Genomic DNA, 19,848 nt, shown 5'->3' on the forward strand with positions numbered 1-19,848 from the left:
GTCTCTCTGTGTCTCTCTGTGTCTCTCTGTCTCTCTCTCTGTCTCTCTGTCTGTCTCTCTGTCTCTCTCTCTCTCTGTCTCTCTCTCTCTCTCTCTGTCTCTCTGTCTCTGTCTCTCTCTCTCTGTCTCTCTCTCTCTGTCTCTCTGTCTGTCTGTCTCTCTCTCTCTCTCTCTGTCTCTCTCTGTCTCTCTGTCTCTGTCTCTGTCTGTCTCTCTCTCTGTCTCTCTGTCTCTCTCTCTCTGTCTCTCTGTCTCTCTGTCTCTGTCTCTGTCTCTGTCTCTCTCTCTCTCTCACACACACACACACACACACTCACACACACACACGTGCCCGTGCACGGCTCTGTGCCTGTGGCGAGGTCTCGGCAGCCTTAGGCCATCCCTGGCCTGGGCTGTAGGAATCCAGAGCGGAACCCCGCAGCAGCGTTCTTGTGCCTTGGTTCAGGGGTTACCGGGTTAAGAGCCCAGACGCCCGGGGCCAGGAGGAGCCGCCGAGTCGGAAGAGCCGGAAGGCGGGGATGGTGGCCCCGGTACCTGGCCAGCCTCTGGAGGCAGTTTTTTCTCTCCGGCCCTCTTTTCCCCCTCGGCTTCTGGGAAGGGTGCTCTCCCCAACGGGTCCCCCAGGGGGCGTGAGAGAGCCGCGCGAGCATTGCTGGCTCCCAGGCCGGGGCGGGAATGGGTTTGGAGAGGTGAGAAAAGGAATGGAGGCAGGCTCCTTCACTCACCAGCTCTCCCTCCTCTCCCCAGACTGCAAGTTTACTTGCCATTATCGCTGCCGGGCCCTGATCCGCCTGGACTGTTGTGGTCCCCGTGAACTCAGCCTGGAGCCTGCCTTGGAAAGAGACACCAACGTGGTATGGCTATCTCGGTGGTCTGTGGCCTTGCTGGGTAGGACTGCTGGGAGGGAAGGCTGAAGGGCTCTGGGAAATGCCTTGGGAGTCCGTGGGGAAAGCACTGGATTTATTATCCAAAGACCTGAGCTGGAATCCCAGCTTTGGGAAAAATAACTTCAACTTCCTGGTCAAGGGGGCAGCTGGGTGTCTCAGTGGATTGAGAGCCAGGCCTAGAGACAGGAGGTCCTGGATTCAAATCTGGCCTCAGACACTTCCCAGCTGTGTGACCCTGGGCAAGTCACTTGACTCCCATTGCCTACCCTTGCCACTCTTCTGCCTGGGAACCAATACATAGAATTGATTCTAAGATGGAAGGTAAGGGTTAAAAAACATAAAACTCTTCCTTGCCTCATGTTCCTCCAGTAAATGAAGGGATTAAAGTATCATAGATGATAAGTAGAATTCTCTTAGAGTTCTAAGTCTGTGATCCTATGAAATGAAGACACAGGGATGGGACTTGATTTTTCTTTTTTCTTTTCTTTTAAACCCTTAGCTTTTGTCTTAGAATCAATGCTAAGTGATGGTTCTAAGAAGAGTGGTAAGGGCTAGGCAACTGAGGTTAAGTGAGTTGCCCACAGTCACACAACTAGGAAGTATCTGAGGTCAAATTTGAACCCAGGTCTTCCCAAATACAGGTGTGTAAATGGAATTAGCTCAAGCCCATTCATAGTTAAAACTCAAGCCACCAGAGATAAAGTCATCCCCACCTCCCTTAGTGGGGAGGGGAGATGAGTTACCCACACGTGACAATAAGGAACAAATCAAGAACAAGGGACTGCCCTTTGGGCAGTCCAAATCAGTGTGGAGGCTGCCATTTGTCGACTTAAATTAGAGGTGGACCCACAGGAAGTGAAGAGAGACACTGTCTCTTCAAGTGTGTTGGTTACTTCCTGTTGAGGCAGTTCCAGCTTTGAACTTGGTGCTGAAGGATCTTGGATGAGACCTCAGGCAGCTTCTACTCTGAATTGACACGTGGGTAAGTTAGGCTGACTTCCTTGGCCTACCTTGGCTTTTCCAGAGTCCCTGCCTCAAGCAGGCTTCTTTGTCTCTCTAATTGCTAAGGCCTTGTGACCAGTAGCCTAGTTTAATTAGCCTTTTAACCCTCTCTCGGTCCTGTCTCTGCCGGTCCGGGCCAGCCTCTCCCTCTCTCTATTTCCCTACCTTCTACCTTCCCAAATTTGTAAATAAACTACCATCAAATCCATCCTGACTTGGGTCTGTTTTAATTATGGAATCAATCTAGATCTGATTGATTCCTGGAGACCACACCTTAAATATATATCTATTTAAAATATCTAATTTTTTCCTATTACACAGGCCATGGCACTCTATCCACTAAGTTACCTAGCTGCTCCAAGATGGAACTTTCTTAAAATCCTACAAGCCAAGGGCAGAACCAAGACAAGAACTGAGGGCTGTTAGCTCCCAGATCAGCATTCGCTCTTTTGGGAAGATGGTCTTGGGAAAATAGTCTAAACCTTCAAGGAAGGGCAATTAGTCTGGGGGTGAAATTTGTTGTGTGTGCCTCCCATTCCAATCTTTGTGTCTGGATGACCCTAGAACCAAGACAAGAATCCCTTTAGAGCACACCAAACAGATAGTCACCAGCCTTTGCTCGGAAGGGACCCTGTGTTTCCTGGAAGAGCACAATGCACTTTGGAATGAAGGTTCCTTTTTTAGCGAGCTTTTCCTTTTTTCAAGCTCAACCCCATATTTCTTCAGCTTCTACTTTCTAGTGTTAGTTCTGCTCTTTGGATCTGAGAGATTACATCCAATCCCTTTCTCCTACAGAAGTCCCTCAGGTCCTCAAAGATGATTTGTACATAGCCCTAAAGTTTTCTCTTCTCCAAATTAAACATGCCCATTTCTTTCTCTTTCTTTTTTTTTAGACTCTTACTTTCTCTCCTACTAATGCCAAGGCAAACTGCCATAGACTAGGCAAATAGGGTTAAGTGACTTGCTCAAGGGCATACAGGAAGTATCTGAGGCTAGATCTGAACTCAGGACTTCCCAACTCCAGGTCTGGCTCTATCCACTGTGCCACTTAGCTGCCCCTAGTTTGCTGTTCTTTTTTTTTTTTTTTTCTTTTTTAAAATTTAAATAAAACCTTTATCTTCCCTCCTGGAGTCAATACTGTGTATTGGCTCCTAGGCAGAAGAGTGGCAAAGGCTAGGCATTGGGGGGGTAAGTGACTTGCCCAGGGTCACACAGCTAAAAAGTGTCTGAGGCCATATTTGAACCTAGGACCTCCCATCTCTAGGCCTGGCTCTCAATCCACTGAGCCACCCAGCTGCCCCCTAGTTTGCTGTTCTTTTAAAAACTGTTTGTTCATATCCTTTGACCACTGAGGAATGGCTTTCAGTAATACATTCATACATGCACATATATTTTGTTTATATATCTTAGATAACAAACAAAGATATTTGATAGAAACATTTTTTTCCCAGTATTCCAATTCTCTGCTTATCCTAACACACTGTAAGCTTTTGAATAGGGAGGGGCACCTGTTCAACCTTATTCAACCTGCACCTTAAAGAAAATACCTTGGCAGCTCTGAGAAGGAATGACGTGGGAGAGACCTAAAAGCAGGGAGACAAAATAGGAGATTATTGCAGTAGTCCATGCAAGAGATAGTGTGGCCTGATTTGGGGGAGTGGCATGTGTCTGGAGGGAAGGAAAGAGATGTCAGAGATGTTGTAGAGATAGAACCAGCAAATGATTTGATATCAGGGTGAAAGAAAAGGGATGAGCCTCAAGATTGCCTCCAATTTAGCAAACCAGGATCACTGAAACTTTTATTTTTAAAAAGTCAGTTTAAATGAGTAGATAATGAGTTTATAGTTGTGTGTGTTTAATATGAGCCGATTATGGGCCATTGTAGGTGGCGATCCAGGAGGCAATTAATGACATAGGATTTAAGAAATCAAATAAAACTGACCATTTCAATTTGGGGCTTGTTTCAAGCTTGTAACTGAATACATCAAGGCAGACGAGATCAACACAATAATATTCTTTCGAATTCATGAGCAAGAATTTGTTTAAAAATTGATGGGCATCTACTTTGTTTCCAATTGTTGCTGTAATTATTTTGGTGTGTAGTGGGCCTTTCTTTATATCCTTGACCTCTTTAGGGTATATATATCCTTAGTAATAGGATCACTAGGTCAAAAGATATAGGGACATTTTAGCCACTTTATTAACATAATTTCCAAATTACTTCCCAGAATGGTTAGTTCTACTAATAGTACATCAGCATCCCTTTCTTAACACAGCCTATTCAATGTTGACTATTCCTATTTTTGCAATCTTTCAATTGTTGGGTATAAAAGGAAACTTCAGACTTGTTTTAATTTGCATTTCTCATAATAATTTGGACAGTCTTTTACAGTTTTAAGACTTTCTGATTCTTTTGAGAATTGTTTGTTCCTAACTTTTGACTTATCCAGTGGGAAATGACTTGTGTATTTTTATTAGTTTTTCAGATACTTTGGATCTCAGACCCTTATCAGAAATAATAGATGTAAAGTTTTCTGTCTTTTTTTTTTTTTTTTTTTTTAATCCTGGGACTCCATTCTAGGAGCATAGGGCTACAACCAGTAGGCAATGAGTCGCTCAGAGCACCCAGCTGGGAAGTGTCTGAGCCCGGATTTGAACCTAGGACCTTTCGCCTGGCTCTCAATCCACTGAGCTAGCCCAGCTGCCCCTACTTTAGGTTGCAGTTTCTTTAGTAGATGTAGTTTTTATAGGGTGGGGTTGCTAACCCCACGCCCAACCCTCCTCCTTTTTCATCCAGGCTAGGGACCGTCCTTAGCCCAGGAGTGGTAAGGGTGGGCAATAGGGGTCAAGTGACTTGCTCAAGGTCACACAGCTGGAAGTGTCCGAGGCCGGACTTGAACCTAGGACCTCCAGTCTCTAGGCCTAGCTCTCAATCCACTGAGCCACCCAGCTGCCCCTGGCTCAGTGGATTTCTGTCTTAATCCCTTAAAATTTCTCTTATTATCATAGTTGCATTGATTTTGTCCATGCCAAAACTTTCTGTTTCATACAGTTGAGGTCATTTTGTCATTTGTGATCATTTCTAATTTTTGTTTTCTAAAGAACTCTGCCCCTGCTCTTAGCTCTGAAAAAATGTACTTGGATTCTTTCTTTTCTTCTTTTTTTTGGGGTGGGGGGTAGGGATGGGGCATCACTTTTTTTTTTCACCTTCACCTTCCATCTTAGAATCAATACTGAGTATTGCTTCCAAGGCAAAAGAGTGGCAAGTGCTAGGTAGTTGGGGTTAAGTGACTTGCCCAGAGTCATTCAGCTAGGAAGTTAGTGGCATCACTTTTAATATTCAGACTGCATATTCATTTTGAATTTATTGTGGTATGCTATATAGGTTACTGGTATAAACCTAATTTTAGTCAGATAGCTTTCTAGTTTTCCCAGTATTTCTTGCTCGAGTATAGGGTTCTTCTCCCAAGTAATTTATGTGTCTGGGTTTATTGAGCATTATGTTAAATTGTTTCTGATTCTAATTTATTGAGTCAGTTTTACAGATTTGCTTTTCTGTTTGTATTCAGTGCCAAATAGTTTTAGTGATTTCTGTTTTATAGTACGATAGAACTGTTTTTAATACAAGCGATATGGGGCAGCTGGTTAGCTCAGTGGATTGAGAGCAAGTCCTAGTGACAGGAGGTCCTAGGTTCAAATCTGGCCTCAAACACTTCCTAGCTGTGTGACCCTGGGCAAGTCACTTAACCCCCATTGCCTAGCCTTGTAACAAATAAAATTAATATAGAAGGATATATAAAGATATTAGGATTTTAAAAAATGAATTAAAAAAAATACAAGTGATATTTTTAAAATACAATACGGTTGCCCCTTTATTCCTGAAATTTGTTATTTCCCTTGAAATTCTAGATCTTATGTTCTTCAAAATAAATTTTTCTCTTATTTTTATGTTATATGATATTCTGCATATTTATAGCTCTGTAAAGTATCCCCATGTAAGTATAATTGATAAAATCTTAGCCCTATAAATTAATTTAGGGAGTATCATTTTATTACATTGGCATGAGACAGCCCTTAGCACTGAATAATCCTCCAATTATTTATTTAAGTTATTCTTTATTTCTTTGGGGAGTGTTTTGTAATTGTATCTAAAACAACTGTTCATTGTATCTTGGGAGATTGACTTCTAGATATCTTGTGGTTTTTTTGGTAGTTGTATTAAACAAGACTTCCCTTTTTATCATGTTCTTCTGGATTTTGTTATTACTATATACAAATGCTGATCCTTTCTATTTTATTTCGCATCCTATGATTGTCTCAATTTGTTGAGGAAGAGGGTCCAAGCCTGGAAGGAGCTGACCCCTCCCAACTATGGACTCGAGATATCTTTTGGTCAAAGAGAGGATTTCCTCATCTCTTTTGTGATTCTTTTGTTTTATTCTTTTAAACTTTGACCCTCTATCTTGGAATTGAGAGCAGAAAGGGCTAGACAATTTGGGTTAAATGACTTGCCCAGCTAGGCAGTGTCCAAGGTCAGATCTGAACCCAGGTCCTCCCTATTCAGGCCTGGCTCTCTATCCACTGTGCTTAGGTTCCCCTTCTTTCACGATTCTTACCTTTACTCCCATGAACTTCTCTATTCTTATCCCTACCCAAGTCCATCTCTCTTTCCCCTACTAAATCTCAGTGTCTCACCATACAATAGGCTGATGGTCTATTGGCTTCTCCCAGGACTGACACTTGGAGGACCTGATCAATATGCATCACTAACCAGCTTCACTTCCAGAAAACTATCAGCTAGAATACTATTTCTGCTATGACTTATGGGCTTATCTCTCCTACATTGCTGAGAATGAGAAAGGGAAGCTCCTGGGCAATATCCTGGCCAAGATGAAGAAAGATCCAGATGATAGCCACCAGAAGTATATCATGTTCCTGGCTGGAAATGTCTAACAAAGAAGCTCATGGATCAGCCTGTAGTGGCCATGCTCAAAGACTTCAGTGCACAAGGTGTCTATCGGAGTGTCAGGAAAAGTAACCGTGAAGCTTTGCACATGTATTCCAGTGCCCTCCCGGTCAGTGAAGCACAGTGAGTACCACACACCATGCAGATGATGAGAGCATCTGTCCCATAAAGTGGAATCTGGCCCAGGTGGTAAAAGAGTTAAGGACGTATCTGGAGGTGAAGGAGAAAGGCAAACACTTGGAATTGGGCTCCGTGGAAAACAAAAAGGATCCCAAAGTCATCCATAGGAGGGAGTGCTGCCATTAGAAGAATGCATGAGGACTCATCGACAAGGACAGGAGTAGTAACAGCAAGGACTTAAATAAGCCAACACACACAGAGAGCAATGACTTCAAGGATAGCTCAGAAGCCTCCATTTCAGTCTCCCAAGTCCCAAATCTGATCTTTTTCTGTCTTTAAGCCACCCAGATGGCTGTCTATCTTCTACCTTTGCTTGTCCACAGATCAGTCCTTTCATTTGAACCATTTGGGACCCTTAAAGTTGCATTTAAAAAAAAAAAAGACCCAATAAAACAACTTTGATACTCTGGGGGTTATCTAGGTAAAACTACCAGGTCACTAGCAAATAGGGATAGTTTTATCTCCCCTTTGCCTATATTTAGACCTTTGTTTTCTCCCTCATCTTATTCTTCTAGGAACATTTCTAGAACTAGAATGGGGAAATTGGTGGGGGGGATAAATTCTTCCCTTAAACCTAGGTCTGATGGGTAAACTTTTCCTTGTTCCTCTACTCTCTTTATGGTAGCCCTCTTTATTTCTAGAGCAAGTATCCATTTTGACTTTATCTTGGTTTATGGTGTGAAATGTTGGTCTATACCTAGTTTTTGTCAGATAATGAGTTCTTCCCCTGATTGCTTAGATCTTTGAGTTCATCAAACACTAGGTCATTATGGTCATTAATTACTGTGTGTTGATTTCCTAACTGATTTCATTGATTCACTACTCTTATTTCTTAGCCAGTACCAGATTGTTTGATGATACCATTTTATAGTATAGTTTATCTTCTGTTCTTCCATGTTCTTCCAGATGAATCCTGTTATCATTTTTTCTAGTTCTAGGAAATATTTTTTGGATAGTTTGATTGGTATGGCACTGAATAGGTAAGTTAATTTAGGAAGGATTGTCATTTTTTTATATTGACTCAGCCTATCCATGAGCAATTAATATTTTTCCAATTGTTTAGGTCTGGCTTTATTTGTGTGAAAAATGTTTTGTAATTTTGTTTATATAGTTGCTGGGTTTCTTTTGGTAAGTATACTCCTAGGAATTTATTTTGTCTATAGTTATTTTAAATGGAATTTTCTTTTCTATCTCTTGATGATGAACTTTGTGATAAATAGAAATGCCGATGGTTTATGTGGGCTTTTTTTGTGTCCAATAACTTTGATAAAGTTGTTAATTGTTTCTATTGGGTTTTTTTGGTCGATTCTCTGGAATTCTCTTTTTATACCATCATATCATCAGCAAAGAGTGATATTTTTTGTTTCCCTATTGCTTATTCTAATTCCTTCAATTTTTTTCCTGCTCTTATTGTTATTGCTAGAATTCCTGGTATAATATTAAAAAGTAGAAGTGATATAGGCATCCTTACTTCACCCATGATCTTATTGGGAAGGATTCTAGTTTATTCCTATTACAGATAATGCTTGCTGATGATTTTAGATAGATGCTCTTTATCACTTTAAGCTCCTTTTACTCCAATGTTTTCAAATGTTTTTATAAGGAATGGGTGTTGCATTTTGTTGAACACTTTTTCTGCATCTATTGAGATAATCTTGTGGTTTCTTTTTGTTATGTGACCTGAGTTCATGAACTTAAAAAAATCTTAATAACTAAAATTGATTTCCTTTATAATCCTGTGTACTTTATTTTATGCCTTTAAAAACACTGTTCTGAGAAGGGATCCACAGGATTTACAGGTTTTAAAAGGGGCTCATGATACAAAAAAAATGTTAAGAACTCCCGCCATCATTGTTAACTATTTTTGTCAGTTGCCCACTCATCTTGGGCATTTTATTTAAAAAATAATATTTACTGCAAAGATGTTTCCCCCAAATGACAGCTTTTCATTTTAACTAAATTAACTTTGTGCAGAAGCCTTTTAATTTTTTTCATTTAAGTAAGCAATTCCAGTCAAGATGGCAACATGAAGTATTCTGAAATTTTAATGGTCTTTAATGTCTTTCAAATACCTTTTATCCCTTGTTTGGTGATCAATTCCCCCCACTCCCAACTATAGATCTGAAAGATACCTCTTTCCATTCTCCTCTAACTTATTATCATGTGACCGTTACATTCCGGTCTTCTCCATTTGGAGGTCATTGTGGTATATAAGATGCTGGTCTAAGTCTCTTTTCTACTGAATTGATTTCCAGTTTTCCTAGCAGTTCTTGTTCAATATTCTCTCCCCTCCCCCCAATAGTTTTTGCTCTTAGGTTTAAATGTAGATGGGTTTTCCCCCCTTAGCTTTTTGATTCTTTTTTTTTGGTAGATGTTTTTTTTTCTAGCTATGAAAGGAAGAAGAGCTACAGAACCATACTTTGAATGAGTCAAGTAAAAGTTTTTCAAGGATAAAGAATCTGAGGGCATATTTATAGGCAATAGGAACAAATAGACAAAGAGAGATTGAAAATGAGAAAAAGAAAATGATTGAAGGATGCAGGCTGCTGGAGGAAAGGAGAAGGAAGGAGATCAAAGATAGAGGAATAAGGAGTGTCATTGGCCTTGGCATGGAGAAAGGCCTACCTCTTTCTTGAAGCCCAAAATAAGAAGAGAGAAAGAGGAAGAAGAGTTTTGAGGTGTGGAGGGAACAACAATGAGACAAGCACTGGACTTCAAGAGGAAGGAAGGGAAATGAGTGGCCCAATGAATCCAGAAAGCATCTAGTCATGATATATTCAAAGATAGAGTTGCTAGGACAGCTAGATGGCTCAGTATATTGAAAGCCAGGCCTAGAGACAAGAGATTCTGGGTTCAAATGTGGCCTCAGGAACTTCCTACCTGTATGACCCTGGGCAAGTCACATAATCCCCATTGCCTAGCCCTTGCCACTCTTCAGTACTGTGTATTGGTATCAAGATATAAGGTAAGGTATTTTTAAAAAAGTAGAGTTGCTGAGAGGTGTCAGAAAAGAGAGAAGTTGCAGGGAAAGGTGAGGAACAAGAAGTATTTTGATCCTTCTGCTCCAAAATGTTGGTACTCAAGAAGATTGTAAACATTATGATTGGGCTGAATAGCTAATAGGGTGGTCACCAGGAATTTAATTAATTCCAAGTGATTTTTTAACAATTTATTTATAAAATAGAGGGAAAGAATGAAACTTAAGAATTTCAGAGAGAGGACAGAGTAAGAGATCTAGCTTAATGAGCTAGACTATGTGCTCAAGCCCTGGCTTACTCTGGTAGGGCTCCAGTAGCCCAAGCTGGAGAGCCTAAGGGTCAATTAACAAGGGTTTAGCCAGGAGGCCTCCTCCAGATGAGGGGCCCCTCCAGAGGCTAGTACCTCCAGGAAAAAGCCAAGGAAGGGAGTTAGCCCTTTCACTCACCCACCTAGTAGTTCTAAGGAGAAATATAAAGCAGTCCAAGGTCCTCAGCCAGAGCTCCTCCAGGGCACAGTTCAAGGCAGGAAAAAAAAAAAAAAGCATCCCAGGAAGTTCTTGCAATTTATAAAGACCATTCCTTTCATCACTTCCTGACCTTCCTCCCATTTTACATGTACCAATTACAACAAAGATTTTGCTTAGGACTGTCGGGGAGGGGGGGGGCAGTCAGTTGATTCTGATTAGTCACGCACTTTCACACACTTGGGTTACAGACCTTCCATCACTTAAGGATTAAATGGGGTGCGTACACTTTTGGTGATTAAATCTAAAAATGGGCAGGGTAGAATTATTCCCACCTTCACAAGATCAGTACTAGAGAGTATGTATAGCAAAGGATACAGCATAATATAGAAATCACTGAATATAAAAATATGGAAAGAATGGAGAGATCTAGGATGAATGAATGAAAAAGTATTAAGCATTTATTCTGTGCAAAGCACTGTTATAAGTACAAATGGAAAAGAAGACAGTCTCTAGTCTCAAAGAGTTCACATACTAATAGGGAGAGACATGTAAAGGAAATTTCAGCTGCAAGGCAAATAGGTTCCCATAGTTCCTGGGGTGTAGGACCACAGCAGATGGCAATGTATCTTCTTTAAGATCAATGATTTAGTATTGGTGATGGCAAAGATGGCTGGCTCTTTTTTTACAGAAATTGCTCCCTTGAGAGCAGCTGGTTAGCTCAGTGGTTTGAGAGCCAGGCCTAGAAATGGGAGGTCCTGGGTTCAAATCTGGCCTCAGACACTTCCCAGCTATGTGACCCTGAGCAAGTTACTTACCCCACATTACCTAGCCCTTACAACTCTTCTTCCTTGGAGCCAATACATAGTATTGACTCCAAGACGGAAGGTAAGGTTTAATTAAAAAAAAAAAAAAAAAGAAACTGCTCCCTTTAATGACAGATTCAGAGGGCAGCTAGGTGGCACAGTAGATAGAGAACCAGGACTGGAATCAAGAGGCCCCAGGTTCAAATGTGGCCTCAAATATTTCCTAGCTATGTAACCCTAGACAAGTAGCTTAATCTCAGTTGCCTAGCCCTTGCCACTCTTCTGTCTTGTAACTGATACTAAGATAGAAAATTAATGTTTGTTTTTTGTTGTTGTTTTTAATGATGTATTCAGGAGCCAGTGGTCAGGGTTCTTGGGCCCTGGATCCTGGGCTATTTCCATTGTGGTCTGAGGGAAAGTTATGGTCAAGGTGATGTCAGTGGTTTTACTAAGCCAACATGTACTGCCTCTTGTCTCATCCTGAGAGTGCTTTGCAGTTTCAGCTAGCCGGTCTTGCCCTCCCACAAGTTGCATTTGGTCTGTTAGGATGAAGGAAAGTTTAGTAACAATAGAATGGAGTACTGTAGGGCACAAAAGAAGGGCAGAGCTGAATGGCATAAAAACTAGGGAGGTATAGATCCAATGGGAATGGGAATGAAAATCTCAGAAGTGGTAACTGGGGATGGGCTTTCACCTTGACTGATGAATTATTAGGTATTAGGGACAGGAAAGATGGGAATTTGCTAGCCATAGGAGGGGATGAGTACCAGGTAATTAAGGTTTCTACCTCCCAGGATCTCATTACAGCATTAAATGACCCTTGGTTTTTCTTTCCAAATACATGGAGGAAGAAAATACGGCCAGCAGAGAGATCATGTAGAATGTCTGTTGATCCTGTCCCAAATCCAAAGTGAGCTTGAATTTGGCACCATAGCCTCACTCAAAATATGGCACACCTGGACAAGGGCCCACTTATGGAGCCAGTACTTGACCACATTTGTAGACCATCGAAGCATTCGGGGAAATGGTGCTTCTCTGAGGCTCAGATCTCTGCAGCACAAAGTTTCCTCTTTCAGACTAAAGGCTATACTTTATTGAAGTCCGTTGCTGGGAGTTTGGGTATCAGAGTGGGTGCTGTAGCAGACAGTGTCCATATACCAACAAGTAGACTTGGAACAGTTGCCAAAGGGCTGCTTTCTTCAAGACACCTTGAGGGTACCTGAAGTTTGAGTTTCATAGACTCCCTTCTATGTATAACTATATAAAAGGTACCTAGCTTTCCCAGCCTTTGTTACTGGGCACAGTTTCTGCATTTTCAAGTTTAGAGGACCCCTGCCTGGTTAATTGTTCAAAGATATAGAGTTCTCAAAAGAATTGCAGACAAGAATAATGACCGCATGAAAACATGCTCCAAATAGCTTTGTTGTTGTTTAGTTGTTTTTCAGTCATGTCAGCCTTTTCATGATCCCATTTTGGGTTTTCTTGGCAAAGATACTGGAATGGTTTGCCAATTCCTCCTGTAGCTCATTTTAAAGATGAAGAAACTGATGCAAATAGGGTTAAGTGACTTGTCTAGGATCACACAGCTAGTATCTGGGCCCAGATTTAAACTCAGATCTTCCTGACCTCAGACCTGATACTCTCTCACTGTTCCACCGAGCTGCCTATAAATCAGAGCAAATAACTTGGAATAAGGGCAATGCAAATCATAACAACACTGTGCAAACTGGCAAAAATGGGAAAAGATGGGAAGGGTCAATGTTGGAGGGACCCCATGGCTATAAAGTGACCCAACCATTCTGGGTAAATTGGAATGAATAAAAAGTGACTAAACAGTTCATACTCTGACTGAGAGATCCTACAACTGCTCATAGACCCCAAGAAAGTAATAGGTTCAACATGGATGTGTATTTATCCAAATATTCATAGCATCATTCTTTATTCAAGAAACCAGTAATCAGATGCTCATTAATCATGGAATGGCTGAAAAAACTACAAAGTATGTACTAATAACTATTAAGGGATCCCAAGAAACATAAGATTTTTATGAAGGAATACAGAGAACAAATACACACCTACAACAATGTAATGAAAAGATCACTAAAAAGAAGCCCCACTCGGAGTAATTAAAACCATAGATGATCCTGGAGAGTAGATAATAAAACATTTCCTCTCCCTCCTGACAGAGCCAGAAGACTTAAGAATTCCAAAAGAATAATGTCTACATTTTCACATGTAGTCACTGTAGCAGATGTTTTTTCTTAATTGTTTTTCTTCATCACAAGGGAAGATTTAGTCTGAAGAGCACATTGAAATAACAGTGTTGATAAGATGAAAGGCAACAGGAAAACATTTTTTTAATAACCAAAGGCAATCGTAGCTGTGTGACCTGGGCGAGTCACTTAACCCTAACTGCCTGGCCCCCTTGCCACTCTTCTGTCTTTGAATGGATACTAAGGTGGAAGGTAAGGGATTAAAAAAAATAATAACCAAAGGCCTTAAAAATAAAGTCTCAGGGACTGGATAATAATAGCGTAATAGTGAATCCAAATAATCCTTGGGTCTTGTGCCCTTCCCCAGTTTGGAATTCCCAGTCATCTTCCTGTCTCAGCATAACCATCAAGAATTCACTCACTTCTTATATAGACTTACTGGAATTTACTAACAGGAAATAAAGGAAAATGTAACGATATTAACATCCAAAATGGGTTGAATAAGCTGATGCCACCTTTGGGGGAGTCCAATTTTTTCCTCCAGAAGTTCTTCTGTCTTGTCCCTAAAGGAACAGATGCATATAAAAGCTATTTGCAGAGGGACACTTGACCATTTTTTAGTCCCTCAAGACAAACAAAAAAACAGGTTTACCTTATCACCACACATCAGTGACTGGAGTTGGCCAGGTGGCTAGGGTGGAACCTGCCAGCTTCTTTCTCCAAGTCAGGCGGTCGGTGAATATTTCTAAAGCACTTATTGGGTTCCTAGAACCACTTCACAGATAAACCTTGAGAGCTCAAGAGTCAGCCAAAAAGCCTTTCTGAAAAGTTGCTCTCACCATCTGTTCTTTTCAGAGTTCCACCAGCCAGCTTAACACTCGGACCTCTGACAGCTGCCCTTTATGCCTTCTAAGACTCCTTGGCATCCAAAGATCTAGAAAATGCAGGAAGGGGACATTGTAGAATAAAGCAGGAGGCTTCTTTAGACCGGGATTAAAACAGACAGAGCTGTACTTGGATGCCAAAGACCAGTGGATCATAGCAGCTGGGGAGGATCTTGGGAGTCATCTAGGCCGGAAGTGAAGAACCTTGTTTTTTTAAAAAAAAAAACGTTTTTGATAACTGTATTTCAGTACAATTGGTTTCCTATGGAATTATATTTTACTTTATGCATTTATTCGTTGTTTTTTTTTTTAACCCTACCTTCAGTCTTAGAATGAATACTGACTACTTGTTCCAAAACGTAAGAGCAATAAAGGTTAGGCAATGGAGGCAAAGTGACTTGCTCAGTCACACAGCTAGGAAGTATCTGAGATTAGACTTGAACCCAAGACCTCCTATCTCTAGGGCTGGTTCTCAATCCAGAGTCACCTAACTGCCATTTACGCATTTAAAAAAGTTATTCTAAGAGAGGATCCATAAGCTTCACCAGCCTTCCCAAGGCATCTATAAACACAAAAGGGGTTTCAGACCCCTGGTAAAGTCCAACCCTCTCACTCCATGAATAATCTGCTTAGAGAGATAAAGGCAGTAAGGGGTGCCTTGAGGATTCCCAGATTCTTTGGAGCCCTTCATGCAGCCTGCCTCCTGCTTCATCTTAACTCAGTTTCTTACTGCTGTGAGCTCTGGTCTGTCACTTCTTTACACTGGCTGCTGCTTCTTCAATAAAATGCAGTTAAACCTATTAATCGCAGGAGAGTAGGCCTTGTGGAAGTCCTAAAGTACTATGTAAATAAGCTATTTACATTGTACTTTGGTACTTAGAGAAAAAGGAAAGAACAAAGTGGCTCCTAGCTGCTCCTCTATAGTCTTGTATATTTAAGGAACTGAATGTAATGGGGGAGAAAGAGAAGCACCTGGAATCTTCTGGAAAAGAAAAGAGAGGTTCAAGATGCTTCTGGAACTAAAATCCCCAGGATTCAGCTACTAGTTGGTGGTGGAAGGAAAGGGAGAGATGGGACTTCAGGAGGTTCTGGTGACTGAGAAGATGTTAGTGTCACAAACAGAAACCATCCCGAAGTTAATAGAATAGTTTTAGAGCTAAAAAACACCTAAAAGATAACGTAATCCAAACTCCTCCATTTACAACTGAGGAAATCAAAGTCCACTGAAGGAAAATGACTTCTTGGCCCTGGTCCCCAATGATAGCAAGTAGGACAAGATTTTATGGGGAAGGTGATGAGTTCATTTCTAGACATGTTGGATTTGAAATGCCAGCAGGACACTGGAATGAAATTTGAATTATTAAAGTGGACCTGCAAATGCAAGGCTAGAATTGAGAAGGGATGATCTGATTGGGAATACAGCACAGGTACTTTTTTTTTTTTTTTTTTACCAGAACAAAACATCACTTAAGTTTATTTCAGAAGTAACAGCAATGTCATGTTAAAATTGACAGGTTTAATCCTTAACTGCACCAAGTAAACTCAGCCACTTAAGTATTTTTAAAAAGTTATTCCCTCCCCCCAAATGAGGGAGCTTTTCTTTCCCACTGCCGCGCAGCACAGTTTCTTGGCATTTCTGTGTATGGACAACATATTCTTCAATGTTTCAAATGGTGATGAAGCTGCTGGGAAATTTTTGAGAACAACTTTCCCCACAGATAACGTCTATCTGGACAAATACTATTATTTGCATAGATTTTCTTTGCATGCACTTTCTCCCAGGAAACTTTGCTGATTATGATCTCATCTAAATTTTCAACTGGAAAGCACTAATAGATGTTTTCTCTTGTGGTTTTCCAAAATTAATTTAATTGAATCCTTAAAAAGGATTCCTTCTTTCCTAAAATAACGAATAGTAAGGAAGTTTTGAAGTCATGAAGTCATGAAATTTTAGTACGTACCCAAATAACTTCCATACTGGACACTGTATTTCACTTTCCTGTTAACTTCACTAACACAGCACAGGTACTTTAAAGCTGTCTTCTACCTGGTGATTCATAGGAAAATGGTCTGGAGTCAAAAGCTGGATTCAAATCCTGTCTCTGACACTACTCTTGGGACCTTGGGCAAGTCATCTAACTTTCCTGGGTTTCAGTTTACTCCTAAGTAGAATGGAAGAAGGGGATGGACTAAATGATCTTGGGTTCTTTCCAGTACTAGATCTTTGTAGGAGCTGGGCATTTCCAGACCAGACCAAGTTCCTAAGTGTGAGTGGGAGTCCCAAGAGAAGATACATTCATTCTCTTAACAAATGTTAAGTACCTGTGTACAGAGCCCAGTGTTGTAGACACAGGAGGAGAAAGGAGAAGACTTTGATCACTACCCTTAAGCGGCAGCTAGATACCCACATGTATAAAGCAGCTGGCCTGAAGTCCGGAAGACTCAAAAAGACCTGAATTCAAATATGGCCTCAGACACTAGCTGTGTGACCCTAGGCAAGTCACTTAATTCCATTTGCCTTAGTTTCTCCTCAGTAAAATAAGCTGGAGAAGGAAATGGTCAAACCATTCCAGTATCTCTGCCAAGAAAACTCTAAATGGGGTCAGGAGTAGTTGGAAGTGACTGAACATGGACAGCAACCCTGCCTCTGAGCCTCTAGTAGGGAAAAGGGAAGTCCAGGAATCAATCAGAGATCATTTACTAAACACCTACAGTGTGATAGGCACTGATTACAAAGAGAAAAATGAAAACCTGCCCTCCAGGAGCTTTACATCTTACTAGGGCAGCCACCAGGACCAATAAGTTTTAGACAGGGAAGTGGACCTGGGACTGCAACAAAACCAGGTGGCACTTTCTCCATAATTTGTATTCTTAGAGGCTTGCCTGGAGGCACTGAGACATTGTTTAGGCCAGCTGGGGTGTGTCAGAGGCTGGACTTGAAGCCCATCTTCCTGCATAGAGCCAGCTTTCTCACCACAAAGCCTCACACGGTCTCTCCTACGGGATATGTACCCAAAATTGGTGTTATATTAGGAGAGAGGGATCAGGAAAGGCTTCGTGTTAAAGGTGGTTCTTGAGCTGAGCTTTGAAGGTCTAGGAACTAAGCAGGGGGGAGGGGAAAGGAGAGGAAAATAGCATCTTTGCTAGGAAGCAGTGAGGTGAGGCAGAGTCACCGTGGAGGAGGGGAAAGAGCCCCCCCACTCTGAAAGAAAAGAAGCTTGGGCTCCAGATACGCAGTGTCTTACTTTCTGACTGAGCGAACCTTTCTGGGCCTCAACTCCCTCATCTATCAAATGGTGATAAAACTCTTGGAAAATTTTAAAGTACTGTAGAAATGGCAGCTATTGTTTCTCGGTTTGAGGTTATCCTCGCTCTAACACTTGCCTGGCTATGTGGCCCTGGGTAAGTCGAGCCCCTCTCCTCGGTCCGAGTTTCCCCTACCCTCCGATGTTGGAAGAAGGAATCATCCAATTATATCTGGCTATGATTTTGAGAGCCCATTCCCGGAGGGGCCCCGGGCAAGAAGCCAGCATTCTGGAGCGCTCCGGGGTGACTTCAGGCAAATTGCGTCCCGGTCCCTATCCGAGGGCCTCCTCCTCGGAGCATCTCCCGCCGCAGGCACTACGAGGCATGCTCCGCCCCTTGCGCCGAGTCCAGCTGCTTGGGCGATGAAGTCAGCGGGGGTGGGGGACCGGCCGGAGGCCACCGGAAAAGGGAGGGAGGAGGCGGGGCGCGCCTGAGGAGGGGACAGGGCGGGGCCCAGACGTGTCCCCCAATCGAGGAGGCGCTGACAGCCGGACTCGCTGACGTATCCATCCTAACGGCCGCTTGGACTCGCTTTCGCTGGAGCACACGCACACCAGCCCCTGGGTAGCCGGTTCGACTCACCCCTCTCTGGCCCAGGACCTCCAGCCTCGAGGTTCTCCCGTCCCTCTTCTCCAGGACGGTCCCAGCGCCCACTCCCACTCCTTTTCTCAGAGCCGTGCCCCCAGACCTGTGGCGTCCGCTCCCTCAGACTTGAGGGTGAGAGGAAGACGCGGGATGAGCGACACTGACGCCGGAACCCCGGCCTTCGAGATGACCTGGAGCAGCACCACCAGCAGCGGCTACTGCAGCCAGGAGGACTCGGACTCGGAGCTCGAGCAGTACTTCACTGCGCGCACCTCGCTGGTCCGCAAGCCCCGCCGGGACCAGGTGAAGATGGTAGCCCGGCCGGGAGGGGGTGCGGTGGAAACCGGCAGCTGAAGGGTTAAGGCCTGTGTAGCCCAAGGGAAATTCTTGCTGCTGCGCCTCTTCCCCCTCCCCCTATCCTGCCCCCTTCCCAATTCCCGGATACTCCGCCCTCTGGAAGGGGAGGCGGCCCCTGTCACCCTCACTTAGGCCCTGGCCCGGGAGAGAAACCGACCGGCTCTCTGGGGGCCCTTCGGGGGTGGGATGGAGTGGGGTGGGCGGCCCAATGGATAGAGAAGTGCCACGCAGGCCGGCAGCAGCTGCCTCATTATTACTGACGCCTAGGAAATCCCCCCACGCCCTCCTATTTCCCTATCCTGCTGGGCGCTGCAGCCGATCTGGCTTCGTTGAGTTCCCCTACTCCCCCCGCAAAAGGCCAGTGGTGGACTCCTTTCTCATTCACTCAGCTTTTCCCGCTCGGGCTGCCCACGTTTCCCCTACTCTGCCCGGCCCCTGGGCTGTGGAAAACTTAAAAGACCGTAGGCAGGCAAGGCGGGATTGGGGAGGAAAGGTCTGGCCGAAAGCTGCGTTTACAGTGCTTTTGTCTCGGTGTTACTTTCTATAAATTGTTTTCCCTGCTAGAAATTTCTCTTCCGGACAGGTAGGTTCTTTGTGGTTGGCTCAGAGCTTCCAGGGGGAGGAGAACACTGAGGATGCACTTTTTAAACGTTGCCGGTCCTTTCTAACGTCTCTGCCTTCAGGGATAAACAACTGCTGCCTAATTTCTGCGGATATTTCCCCCGGGTAGCTTCCCCCGGATCTGGGACTAACTTATTCCAACTGCTGAGAAGTTCTGGCCCACAATTTCCATATTTGTCTGGAGTCTCCTCACCTGCTTGTTTGTTTTGTTTAAAGAACCCGTTCACCCTGCTAGTATCTGGTACCAACACCCAGCTTCCATTGGGGTTTATAGTCCGGTCCTTAGCTGTGTTAAGCATCGATCGAAAGATAATCATCTGGTGGGGGATTTGATGAGTGACTCCGGTTAGCTGCTGGAAATGTGGCACCAGCTGCCTGGGGAAGTGGGAGGACCTGCTGGGGAGAGGAGGTGGCGGCTCGGGCCTGCTGGAGGATAACAAGGTCGTGCATTGTTCTCAAGGTGAAAAGCTGAGCCCAGAGTTTTGTTCTGGGAGGTAGCTTGGGTAATGTTTGGGAGCAGCTGCCCTTGGGCAGTTTCTCTCAGCCCTCCCGGCTTGGATACCTGAGAGTAGGTGTGAAAGGCAGCATCATGAATTAGG

The 19,848-nt window shown here is 43.2% G+C and overlaps 1 protein-coding gene across 2 annotated transcripts in view; it reads left to right on the forward strand.

The window, feature by feature from the left end:
- The window catches only part of RASSF1 (Ras association domain family member 1), a 36,344-nt gene that overhangs the window by 9,033 nt on the left and 7,463 nt on the right, over positions 1–19,848 (forward strand). Inside the window, exon 2 of one of the 2 annotated variants that reach the window (XM_044676696.1) lies at positions 748–854. In XM_044676696.1, coding sequence (XP_044532631.1) covers positions 748–854 — 107 coding nt within the window. Of the gene's footprint in view, positions 1–747; positions 855–18,196; positions 18,575–19,848 lie in introns of those variants that run through there. The other variant, XM_044676776.1, reaches the window with a different exon arrangement.

The sequence above is a fragment of the Gracilinanus agilis genome, chromosome 1 (assembly GCF_016433145.1).
Source record: "Gracilinanus agilis isolate LMUSP501 chromosome 1, AgileGrace, whole genome shotgun sequence".
Lineage (NCBI taxonomy): Eukaryota > Metazoa > Chordata > Mammalia > Didelphimorphia > Didelphidae > Gracilinanus > Gracilinanus agilis.